Raw genomic sequence first — 13130 nt, forward strand, 5'->3', positions numbered from 1 at the left:
CGCTGGTATGAGACCATGCAAAGGTATGGCCAGGGAGAACGTTTCTTCATGCACCTGCTTGCCTTGGGTTCTGCCAAGAAGAAACATCTCTCAGATGGTTTTCTCACTTCATCTCTGGGCTGGGCACTGCTAGTGTTTTCCTTATATAAAATGATAGAGCCTAGAGTCTTGCCTGATCTCAGAGACCTTTGAAGAGGTCTTTGGCCACACTTGTAGGGCCTGATGGAAACTGGACATCCTATCTCCTTTTACAAATGCACACATTGGCTGTCGAGTTTGGGTGCTTTAGTTTGCTGACCCCTGATGTTTGGCATCAGCAAATTACCAGGGTACATGGCATAACGTTGAATGAAAGAATGTTCTTCATTTTGGCCTGATACACACCTCTTCCTAAGATGGATGCATGGATGAGAAAGCACCTCCTGTGTTTAGGCAATAGAGAGAGAAGAGCAAGATGGCCCTTGTGCTCACGAAGATCCCATTTTAATGGGGGGTAGGGGGAGACAACAGATGGAGAGGGTCTCAGCTGCAAGCCCGCTGGATAGGCTGTTGTGTCCCCCCCACCCGCCCATTAGAATGGGATCCTCTGCCTTCTGCTTTGGCTCAGGTGGCTTTCCTGCCTTATGGGTAAGAGTTGGTGGGGATGGCTGGTCCCTTCTTCATGAGAGTCACTGCCCTGAAAGATGGCTTTGGGGGGTAGGCTAGAGGCAGGGCTGGGGGCTTTCTGCTTTGGTTAGGTTAGCTTGCATGGTCTTTGGGATGTACTCTCTGTCTCACTTATTCCAGGACTGATTATCCAGCTTTCTTCTTTTCCTTTCCCAGTCCCTGCCACATGACTTTATTTCCTCCCTCATACCTCTAGTGATGTTGTACTTGGTCAAAGTGGGGTATGGCTCTCTAATCAAAAGTTCAGAAAGAGCCCCAGTGCAGTTTGGACCCTGGTGACCACCGACAGTCAGGGGTACAGCTAGTTATTTGCACTGAGTGCTTGGCTTGGAGAATGAAGTTATGAATTTCTTGATGTACTTGAAGAGAAGAATACAAGACGGCCATGAAATACACCAACAAAAGGACAGTGAAGGAATGAGGCGACATTCCTTGGTACCAGGAACCATTGGCCTTTGCACTGTGAGACATAAAAACGTGGAGCTGTTCCTCAGGCCAGATGTTGGCAGCATGCTGCCTCCGAGCTCATCAGCAGATGCCTAACGTGTCCACAGGCCACATGGGTAGATTCCTCTCATTCTATAAACAACGTTCCAAAATATAACTAAACCCCAAAGTGTGTTTATCTCTTTGGCTTAATTTCTGGCTTTCTGTCCATTCTTAAGTTTCTCTCCAGAGGAATCACATTTTATTGCAAATAGCTTTTCGTACCTAATTGTAGTATAAACAGTGTCCTGTTTACACTAAGCCATGTGAATTGTGCTGTTCTTTGAGTCTATAAAATCTGAGTAAAAACAACTTCCCCGAGACTTAACTGTAGCTTATGCTGAAAACCCTTTTGAATTGGGGAAAGAGACCTCAGTCTTCACCATTTATTTTTATTTTTGGGAGGGATTGGGGTAAATATGAACACAAATAAAAAAGGCAGTGAGTGCATTAGGAGCCATGAGGTTCACCCTAATGTGGGAGATCTGCTTACACTGCTTTATTCATTGATTGAAACAAATCTGCAAAACTAAAAACAACTCCTTTTTTAGGCTGGGAGAAAAGGAAAAACAGGGAGTTATGGGAAGAAACCAATGTTTTCTTCCTTTAGTTGGATGAATTTACACCGGAGTTGGATGGCCAAGAAGCATTGAATGGCTGTAACTAGTCATTTAAGTAGAAGTCTTTGGTGCTTGTGTGTTTGCTGCCCATGTAGAGACTTGGGAAGCTTTTTTTTTTTTAATGTGACTTATGTTAGTCAAAGTGAGCTTAATTTTTCAAAAGAGCGAAAAGATGTCAAAGGCAACGAGTGGCACATTCTTGTGTCCACGTGGCAGGTGCATAAAACACTGCCATTCTTCCTGGAGCTAGGATTTGCAAGAGTGCAGGAAGATGAATGACTCTTAAAAGTAGCAACCTGAGGGAGGACACACATCTTCATTTCCCAGGGGCTGCTTGACTCATTCAGGTCTTTTTTCTCATCTTCCTTGTTCTTTGTCATTTGGCCATTTTCATAGTTTCAGGGCCAGAAAGTTTGGTGGGAGGGGCTAAAGTTGAAATTTAAAGTCCCCCAAAGATAAAAGTAGTAGGTTTCAATTGGCTATTCCCTCTGGGTATTGAGAATTGTATTTTATATGAAAGTGCATAGATTGTATGTGAGTGAAGTTATTAGTGGGATACCTTGTTCCTTGAATGGAGCATGGCCCTTGTGGGAGGAAGTTCATAGTAGTTCATGTACTTTATATGCTTTTATGTGAAGAAACTGAAGTCCTTAAAGTTTTAGTGATGTGTGTGGTTCAGATCAAGCCATGGGGCATTTGTGAAGTGCCAGGCACTGTGCTCATCCCTAGAAATACAAAGAAGGGGTATCACCCCTCCTTTCTGCCAAGTCCCTGTTCTCAGGGAGCTCACAATCTAATGGTAGAGACAACATGCAGAGTGCTATGTACAAACAACACATTTACAGAATCCGTGGGGTCAGTCTCAGAGGGAAGGCTGCTTGAAGAAGGTAGGATGTTAGCTGAGATTTAAAGGGAGTCAGGGAAGCTAGGACGGCAAGAATGGGGGATATGGAGTGTCATGTGGCTTCTGGCGTTAATACCCAACCAAAATGACTCCCTCCAAGGCAGTAACGATCTCTTAATCGCCGGATCTGATGGCCTTTTCTCAGTCCGAATTCTCGACCTAGCTGCTTGTTATGGTTGTCCACCTTTTTCTCCCGGATATTCTCTCCTTTTGGGGTTTTCATGATACTGCTGTCTCCTGGGTCACCTCCTTTCTGCCCCACTGCTGCTTCTCAGTCTCCTTTGCTGTCTCACCATCCCTATCATGTCCACTCACTTGGCCATTCCCCCAGGGCTGTTCTGCACCAGGCCTTATCTGTGCAGCGGAGACACAGATCTTTACATTTGGCCCAGGTCTCTCCCTTGAGCTTTAGTCTTCCATCATCATGCCTTCCAGACATTTCAAAACATGGAAGCATCTGAAACTCAATACATAGAAACCAGAGCTCATTATCTTTTCCCCCTAAATCCTGTCCAGTTCCAGATGTCCTTATTTCTGTCAAAGGAAGCCCTGTTCCTCTATCCTCACACCTTTGTAACCTTGGTAAATCTGAATTTCTTATTCTTCCTCAGGCCACATAGTTCATCGGTTGCCAAGTCTTATCATTGCAAGATTTAGAACATCTACTGCACTCTCTGCCTTCTCCACTCCCACAAGCACCCCTTCGTTCAGGCCCTCCTCATTTCTGCTCTAGATGAACTCCTCATAGGTCTCCCAGCCTCAAGTCTCTCATTGGTCAAGTCCATTCTACCATAGCTGCCAATTTCCTTAAGCACGGGTCTGGCCATTTGAATTCTTCTGCCCTCCTTACTCCAGTGGATAAAATACAAACTCCTCTGTTTATCTTTTAAAGCCCTGTTCAACCTGAACTGCAGCCTACCTTCTCCAGCTTGCCTCACTGCCCTCCGAAGTCTAGCCCAACTGGCTTCTCTCTGCTCCTCATGAACAGTATTCTATCTCAGTAAGTCACTAAGCATTTGTTAAGTGCCTGCTAGTGTCAGGCACCGTGCTAAGCACCAGGGATACAAAGAAAGGCAAAAGACAGTTTCTGATGGTAAGAATTTACAACTTAGTAAGGGAGAGAACGTGCAAATAACTGTGTAAAAACAAAATATATACAGGATAAACAGTAGAACAAAATCAAGAGAGAAGGCACTAGAACTAAGAGAGATCATGAAGGGCTTCCTGTGGAAAGTGGTATTGTAGCTGAGGCTTGAAGGAAGCCAGGAGATGGAGATGAGGAGTGAGAGTGTTTCAGGTGGGGGGGACAGCCAGAGAAAATATCTTGAGTCGAGTCATGGAGAGTTTTATTTGGGGAACAGCACAGAGGCCAGTGTCCCTGAATCCAAAAGCATGTGTTGGGGAGTAAGGTTTAAGGAGGCTGGAAAGGTCCGAGTGAGTGACAGGTTATGAAGGAGATTTTGTATTTGATCCTGGAGGTGACAGGAAACCCTGGAATTGACTGATTAGGGGGTGGCATGGTCAGACCTGCATTTTAGGAAAGTCACCTTGGGGGCTGAATGGAGGCCGGACCAGAGTGGGGAGAGATTCAAGGCAGGCAGACCCACCAGCAGCTGTGACAGTAGTCCAGGCATGAGGTGATGAGGTTATGCACCAGGGAGGGGGCAGTGTCCAAGGAGAGGAGGGGGCATATTGGAGAGGTGTTAACAGAGGAGAAATAGACAGTTGTTGGCAACAGATTGGATGTCGGGGCTGAGAGTGAGGAATCTGGGATGACTCCTAGATTGTGGGCCTGAGGGATGGGAGGATGGTGGTGATCTCTACAGTAATAGAGAAGGTAGGAGAAGGGGAAGGATTTAGGGGGGAAGATGATGAGTTTTGTTTTGAATGTGTTGTGTTTAAGGTATCTGCTGGACCTCTAGTTCAAGATGTCTGAGATGCAGTTGGAGATGCAGGATTGGAGGTCCACAGAGAGATTGGGGCAGGAAAGGTAGATTTGAGAATCATCAGCATAGAGATGATAATTGAACCCATGGAGCTGATGAAGTCACCATGTGAAGTCAGATAGAGACAGAAGAGAAGAGGGCTCAGGACCGAGTCCTGAAGGATGCTTTGTTGCTGTTTGTCCTTTGTTCTCAGAGAGGACTGTGACTTCGGGAATGCGAGGCCATGGCTCAGTTAAGTGAATTGGGTTTAGGCGAGGCAGGGCTGTGCAGAGTGACCAGAGCCATCAGGGTTCAGTGGCCAGATAGTGACCAGGACGCTTACAGCTAGCGGACACGAACAGGATGGAGATCCTGCAGAGGAGGCGGCCATCTCCATTCGTCTGCACGGGAATGTTCTTCCTCGCCTGCGCCTCATCGAGGCTTTCTTTCCCTTTAAGATGCAGCCCAAGCACTGTTTTCTGCCTGAAGCCTTCCTTGATTCCTTCAGCTGCTAGTGCCTTGTATGTAGCTACTTTGTTGGTCTTTTTCTTCACTTTATATTTATGCTGTATGTATTTTTATATGTACTTGTTTCCCCCATTGGAATGTGAGCTCCTTGTGAGTAGGAGCGGTTTCATGTTTTGGACCTATATACCCTGCACCTCAGAGCCTGGCACATAGTAGGTCCTTAATAAATGCTTGTTGGTGAGTCTCAAAGGTGAAACGTAGACCCTCTGTAGGTTCCTTCCTCCTCTAATAGGGTCTGAGTTACAGAATCTTCATGTGTACATATATCTCTTCGGCAAGCAGGGCGCAAGGAAACATCTTGGAGACTACGGGGCCAGTCGTTACTGGATACAGAAATCAGGGGTTGCATAGCTGAAGGTTTTCTTTAAAAACAATCATCAGGTGCTTAGACCAATCTCAGGTAGCTAGGGGGCCCCATCGTGCATAGAATGCCCGACCTGGAGTCAGGAAGACTCATCTTCCCGAGTTCAAATGTGGCCTCCTTCACTGACTATCGGTGTAACCTTGGGCAAGCCACTTCACCCTGTTGTTGCCTTATCTGTAAAATGAGCTGCAGAAGGAAAGGGCAAATCGTTCTGGTATGTTTGTCAGGAGAACCCCGAATGGGGCCAGAAGGAGTCGGACCGAGACTGAGCAACAGCAGACCCAGTCTCATTGCATATGCTTAGTGCTCTTCAGTATGGTTACTTCACAGCTCTGTCATGTAAATTCCTTGTCATAGGTATACACACAGAATAAGTGTGCTCACTTGGGACTGGACCAGAAGCTTCCAGGGACCAGTGGATCAGACCTCTAGAGCTAAAAGAGACCTAGCCCAGGGCTTGTTAAACTTTTTCCACTTGAGACCTCTTCAGTGCTTCTTAAACTTTGGGTCAAGACCCACACAGGACCATATGAGGTTTAAGAAGCCCTGATCTAGTCCTACCACTTTATTTTACAGATGAGGAAACTGAGGCACAGGGAAGCTCAGTGACTTTTGCTCACTCAAAAAGTAAAAATAATAAAAGTTACAAGCCTCAGAGGTAGAATTTGAAGCCAGGTCTTCTGCTCCGTGGGTCAGCGTCCTTTCCAGAGTACCACACCACTTCCCGTGCCAGAACTCTGGGACTGTCACTGTCTGTGTGTGCTAACTACCTTCTTAGGCTTTTAGTGGGACTGGTCTTTCTGGTGTACTTCCAGTCTGCTTTCTGGTTTTCTGGGGCTCAGCTTCTCTAGGGAGAGGGGTCAGGGCATCTTTGTAATCAACACTTCAACATTTAACACGATAGTCAGTCTTTGGCAACAGCGTGCAGAGGGTCTGATTATGCCATCTGCTCAAATTCATCACAGTTCTGTGGGTCCATGACTGTTTGGTTAGAGGGTTTTTTTCTGTGTCTTGTGTGTCATTGGAAGTCCTTTTCCCTTTTCCCTTTTTTTTTTCCATTTTTTTTTCTGGTATCCTGCATAAATATGCCTGCTTTTCCTCTCCTCACCTCCCATGGCTCCATTATTAGGTATCTCTTCATCTAGACAACACATACAAAAGCTAAATGGCCCGAGGTTCTCCTTACATTCACTGTTATGCCTAAATATAATAGTAAGTCTGCTATCTTTATGCATGAAGAAAATGAATTGAGATTGGAAAGCTTGCCTCAGGAAGACTTTGTACTGTTGTCATTTAGAAGAGATGAAAGGAGTTTGTGAATCTAAGAAATCCAGGGCAGAACTAAATTTGTGGGATTCCTTTTACAGACATTACCCAGCATTGAAAACTCTAGAGCACCTGGAACACACCTACCTGCCCCAAGTGAGCCACTATCGTTTCTGCAAAGTCATGGTGGACAACATCCCCAAGCTTCGGGAAGAAATCAAGGATGTTTCCATGTCCGATCTCAAAGACTTCTTGGAAAGTATCCGAAAGCACTCAGACAAAATTGGGGAGACTGCCATGAAGCAGGTAGGTTTTAGATTTGAGGTTTGATGGGCAAGGAGTGTTTGAATATTTAACTAAACGAAGATTTCTCTTTGCCCAGTGACTGAACACATTTTCATATGCTGCCTTTGTCTTTCTCAATCAGAGAAAGGAGCAAGCATCTATTAAGAGCCTACTTTGTGCCAGGCACTGTGCTAAATATGAGCTGACTGTGATCTTTCAATAACCCTGTGAAGTAGGTGCTCATCCCTTAGTAGGGCTACACCTGGCTTGTGAATTGAAATTTCCATCCTACTGGATGAGTAGACTGTTGACTGTTGACTGTTGCTGTGTGCCCTTGGAGCACTCTGTAAGTCGTGACTTGCATGCATTTTCTCTGTCTTGCTTAAAGTCTGCCTGTGGTTGAAATCCTGTTTCTTTTTAGTCTTTGTAAGGTGGGAGACCTAATTTACCTTCTAGATAAGGCTTCAGTTAGGCTGCCTGTGCAAGGCAGGACTCTCGGTTGCCTTCTTTTCCTGTCCTTTAAGCAAGATGGTGAGCTGGATGTGGGTGTGCCTGCAGAACTCACTCTAAATAGGCCACATTGCTTAAGGTTCTTGCCTTAAGTTTTTACTCCTCTCAGTCTTTGTCTCCAAAGCTTCCAGAAATGTCTGGGCTCCTTTTGTGTTTCTGAATATAAAGAGCAGTAATGACTTACAGTACTATTGCTTTTTTTCAATTCGGGTCATACTGATTTTATTAAATTTCCCCAGTTTACCTGATGATGTACCATCTGAAGAGTAAATAGAAGATCCCGTTGTTTATGGAAAGTGTTTGTATTTTGGCTCCAAAAGCCAGTTCTCGGTTCTTCAGGAGGTCATTTTGAGTTCTTATCACTGTGCACATGGAAAGAGGGAGTCATTTTCATCTGTCTCCTGGGCCCCCGCTGACCCTGGGGAACTTCCTTCCAGTGCTTTTCTGGTCCAGCAGAGGACGTTTACCAATTATACTTTTCTAAGAGAATGCAGATGCCTGGGTTTGCTGGGGTTTTTTCTCCTCTCCTTTTTGCCTGTGTTATGCTATTCAAAGAGCAGAGTTTAAAATGAAGTGAAGGCAAGCTTTTCTTTCTGGGTGTCCTGCAAACTTGATAGTTAAAAAGTCTTTTTTTATTTGTTGTTATCAGAGAAATACCGGTGTTCCTTGTACCAGAAAGTCATGCTCAGGGCAATCCTTCATTGTCCTTAACTGCTCTTTCTGCAGCCCTACAGAGTGAATGGTCTGCTGTCCTTCTTCTGAACAGTCCCATAGGTGCTGTCTTGCTCCATTAGAATGGGAGCTTCATGAGAGCAGGGACTGAGCTGAGGGAGACTCTTCTTCGCCTTGTGGTTTGGTGCTCTGGGAATCTCTTACAAAAGGGACTCTGGCCTTTCCTTTTGTTTTTTTGATAAAAGATAGGAAATCTGTCGGAGGAAATGTCTGAAAGCACATCTCTCCAAGGGACAGCCTCCATTTAGGAGGCCTTATCTGTTGTGTGGGCTGTTTTGGACAGAACGGCCGTGGACCCTTTCCTGAACCTGCTCTTGTCAGTTCAGGCAGAACTCGTTCCGTCTCCTCTGCCACCTTTGGGCCGCCGCTCTCGTGGTCCTCGTTGCGTACTTCCAAGTCTGCTGCATGCATTGGCTTCTTCTGGGTTTTCTTTCTTTGCCTGGAGTGACTCGCTACGCCTAAGCGCTCCTCCCATCCTTAATGATGTCTTGCACATGATTGTGGTGGTGGTGTTGAGTCTTTTTCTGTTGTGTCTGACTCTCTGTGACCCCATTTTCTTCTCCAGCTCATTTTACAGATGAGGAAACTGAGGTAAGCAGGTTTAAGTGACTTGCCCAGGGTCACACAGCTGGATGTGAACCCAGGGAGGTGAGGCTGCCTGACTCCAGGCCTGGCGTTCTGCCCACTGCACCACCTAGCTGCCCCTTGCACACTAGTCAATCATTAAGTGTTTGTTGGATAAATGTTAAGTGGTGGCAGGTGGAGTGGATAGCCTTGGATATAGGAAGACCCAGGTTCAAGTCCTGTCCCAGCACTGTGTGACCATGGTCAAGTTACTTAACATCTCAGCATTATCCCAGGTAACTGTCTGCAACTGTAAATTACAAATGACTTGCTAATGTGCCTTGAAGGAAGGAGTTTTCACACTTACAATTTCCCATGTAGATGACGTCTTGGAGTCAGGAAGATCTGGGTTCAGATCCTGCCTCGGACATTACTGGGTGACCCAGGGCAAATCGCAGAAGTGATTGCCTCATTTGTCCAACGAAGGGGTTGAATGCATTGGCCTCCCAGGTCCTCTCCACCTCTAAGTCTATGATCCTCGGAAACCAATAAAATAGTTATTGAAGTCTTTGTCCTCTTGCATTCTGTAACTTTATTTAGTATTCCTGTTATTTGGTCTCATTCTTCTTTTACTGAAACCTGAGCTTGCTCATTGAGTAATTCTGTCTTCTTGGTTCTAGCTTTTTGACATCCTCTGCCTTTCCACCCTTACTCAGCTGCATGGCAGAGAGGGAGAGAGTCCTGGTCTTGGGGTCAGAATTCTGTTGAGTACGTTATTGAGTACCTACTATGTACCAGGTGCTGGACTGGCTCGGTGCTTGGGATCCCAGTAGACCATGTGTCCCCTCTCGGAGCAGGGCTTGGTCTGAATCCTGGCTCGCACACTATCTCTTTGAGATCCCAGGATCTCTCTGAGCCTCTGTTTTCTCTCTGGCAACATGGTGATGCCCGCACTGCTGCTAGCTTCTTCACAGGCTGGCCTTGAGGGCAGGAGTCATGTTTTTGCCTTTCTTTGTATCCCCAGCAATTAGTGCAGTGCTTGGCACGTGCTTAGCACTCAGCCCGTGCCTCTTGACTGACTAACGAACAGGAAGTAGAACAAGAGGAGGGAGGAGTTTCAACATTCATTTGGAGTTCTAAAATTTTCTCCCTCCCTCCCCTTACCCCTCACCAAGATGGCATGCAATCGGATATAGGCCATACATGTACAATCATATTAAATATATTTCCACATTAGTCATATTGTAAAGAAGAATCAGAACGAAAGGGAAAAACCACAAGAAAGAAAAAACAAAAAACAAAAGAGAAGAAATAGTCTGCTTCCATCTGCATTCAGGCTCCATAGTTCTTTCTGTGGGTGTGGATGACATTTTCCATCATGAGTCTTTTGGAGTTGTCTTAGATCCTTGCATTGCTGAGAAGAGCTAAGTCTCTCAAAGTCAGTCATCGCACAGTGTGGTTGTTACTGTGTACAGCGTTTTCCTGATTTCTGCTCACTTTACTCAGCATCAGTTCATGTAAGTCTTTCCGGGCTTTTCTGAAATCTACCTGCTCATCATTTCTTATGGGACAGTAGTATTCCATTGCATTCATGTATCACAACTTGTTCAGCCATTCCCCGGATGATGGGCATCCCCTCAATTTCCAGTTCTTAGCTACCACAGAAAGAGTGGCTTTAAATATTTTTGTACATGTCAGTCCTTTTCCCACTTTTATGGTCTCTTTGGGATAGAGTGCTTACTAGTGGTATTGCTGGGTCAAAGGGTGTGCACAGTTTTACAGCCCTTTGGGCATCGTTCCAAATGGCTCTCCAGAATGGTTGGATCGACTCACAACTCTACCAGCAATGCATTAGTGTTCCAGTTTTCCCACATCTTCTCCAGCGTTCATCAGTTTCCTGTTTTGTCGCATTGGCCCATCTGATAGGTGGGAGGTGGTACCTCAGAGTTGTTTTGATGTGCATTTCTGGGAGATGGAATTTTAGAAGAGATCTCAGCAGAGACAGTGAAAGACTGGGCTTCATCATGGTGAGGCCCTACCAGGCTTGTGCCATGATGTATTGGGAAGTCTCCAGTGTGGACTGCTAGAGAGTGTGTATTTGCTTGTGCCTCTGCTCGGAATGTCATCTCTTTGAGGGCTCTGCTTTAACTTTCCTTCACTCCCAGCACCTAGTAGGATGCCTCAGGTGTAGGAGACTCTTAATGAGCAATTTGTTGAATTGAATTGAATCCAGCAGGTCACCCTAGAAGGCTGACAAAGGTCATTGAAAACAAATCTCAAGCATCTTACTTCTGGGGGCTGTTTGCAGCCCAGTTGACTTCATTTATTTGAACACAAGGTTTGTCCCGTTGAAATTAGGGGCAAAGAATAGTATTGGATTGAATGGGCAAAGACAGCCTTCCATAATTCATCCATCTCTTTGTTAGTAAAGGGGACTCTCCCCTGCTCCTTGTGGTGATCAGTTTGCCCGGGGAAATCAGATTCCCACATTTTAGTAGTGAAGCTGCAACCATTTTATGGGCCATAAAATTATCCAGTCCCTAGGGTTGATTTAAAGAGCAGGAAAAGATTTCTCTTCACCCCAGCTTCCTCAGCAGATGCCAGTCAAGGACCTGTCCCTTGAAAGGTGGGGCTCCGAAAGCCCAGAGGAGCTTGGCCCCTCAGCAGGGCGCCGGGCTTGAACGAAGTCCTGGCTGCTGCCGAGCAGCATCTGCCGGGCAGGGGGCTGAGGAACGAGCTGGGGTCTGCTCGAAGCGTTCGGTTTAAATTAGGCTTGTGCAAATGCTCTTCAGCTGTGTGCCTCTCAAGCAGGGAAACAGACACGGTTTGACATGATGGCAAACAAAGTAAATGCTGTTTTTTGTCATGTAAAAACCTTGAGGCTGATGATGACAGAGTTGAAAATTTGATTTTGTGATAATCAGAATGATCTGTCTCCCTTGCCTTGAGTCCATGGTTGGGGCTTGGCCCAGGTTCAGGGGAGGCGGTACATCCTTTGGCTCACTCTGTTGGACAGGAAACAATGATTGGGAGTGGGGGTAGGGCGGGGCAGAGAATGGCACTGACAGGCCAGCCGTTCTGCAGCTGCCTCGGCCTGGGCTGTGGCCCTCAGCAGGAGAGAACGGGCCTCAGTGTCATTTCATTGAGAAACTTAACTTTCATGTAATTGAAAACAAGAAAGCCACCTGCACCATCAAGTTTGTCTTGGGTAGTGTGTGAAAATGGCGGAGCCTCATTCTGTGCCAGCCCTCTGGGGATTCCTGCTGCCCCGCAGAATTGTTGGTCATAGCACCTCCATCCAACAGCGACAGGAAAGTCTTTTAGTGCACTGAGCTTGCTTTTGACTTTGACCCGGTGACCTTTCCTTCAGATCTCAGCTGGGGAGTTGTTAGGAATGAATTAATCTTATTAACACTTGATGATATCCGGTATGTGTTTTCATTATATAGTTTAACGTTTGAAATATGTAAGACATATGAAAAAGGCCGCTCGCATGGTGTGGTGTGTTAAGTATACACTTTAAGCACTGTTAACATTTCTACACAGGGGGCCAAGAACAGCCAATCCCAGAGTCATTATTGGATAAAGTTGGGATCTGGACAGCCGAAGTTCCCTGCCTGCCTTTCAAACAGACACATGGAAGCAAGTATATTTTTCATAGCGTCAGTGGGATGAACTGTCAAAACTTATGTTTAATAGGTAGTGAGCTCCCATTACAAGCCCGAATGGGCCGGTGTTCTTGTGTTATAGATTTTTAAAGTTGCCGTCTTACTTTTCTTGGCTCAGGCCAGTGTTTTCTCAAGCCAGATAAAACAATTGAGCGACTGAAAATAGAGATTAAATGTTTTGTAATAGGGGCTTACTTCCCCTGCTTCTAGCCCCTCTTTAGTGGTGAGGTTTGATGTCGTACTCTGAAGGTGTTGCTTCCAAGACCTCAGGGTCAGTCTTCCTCCAGAGCTAGCTTACCACATCAGCAGGGGCCCATTTTCTCCAATTCAGTTACAGCTCGACATCTAAAAACATGATCGAATTTAAATCAGACTTGAGGGCCACAGAGGCTAGAATTTGGTGCGTCGTGTCTCAGGCAGACTGGTTTTGGTGCGGAGCAAGCACGTCGCCAATATTGGGATTGCTTTTATCCAGTTTAGCTGCAATTCTGAGGCCTTAGATGACCAGTTCAGGTGCCTTCTGGTTCTAGACTTTTCTTGTTAATATGTTTTTGTCTTTACAAGCAATTTTCCTTTTGCCACCAAGACAAAACAAAGTGTATGGGCATGTTG

At 45.8% G+C, this 13130-nt stretch overlaps 1 protein-coding gene across 1 annotated transcript in view; it reads left to right on the forward strand.

Moving 5' to 3' along the window:
* Positions 1-13130, forward strand: part of EXOC6B (exocyst complex component 6B) — a 453944-nt gene that overhangs the window by 82752 nt on the left and 358062 nt on the right. The window contains exon 6 of the mRNA XM_078149108.1: positions 6861-7065. Coding sequence (XP_078005234.1) covers positions 6861-7065 — 205 coding nt within the window. The remainder of the gene's footprint in view (positions 1-6860; positions 7066-13130) is intronic.

The sequence above is a fragment of the Phascolarctos cinereus genome, unplaced genomic scaffold (genome assembly GCF_003287225.1).
Source record: "Phascolarctos cinereus isolate Bilbo 61053 unplaced genomic scaffold, phaCin_HiC Scaffold_2;HRSCAF=192, whole genome shotgun sequence".
Lineage (NCBI taxonomy): Eukaryota > Metazoa > Chordata > Mammalia > Diprotodontia > Phascolarctidae > Phascolarctos > Phascolarctos cinereus.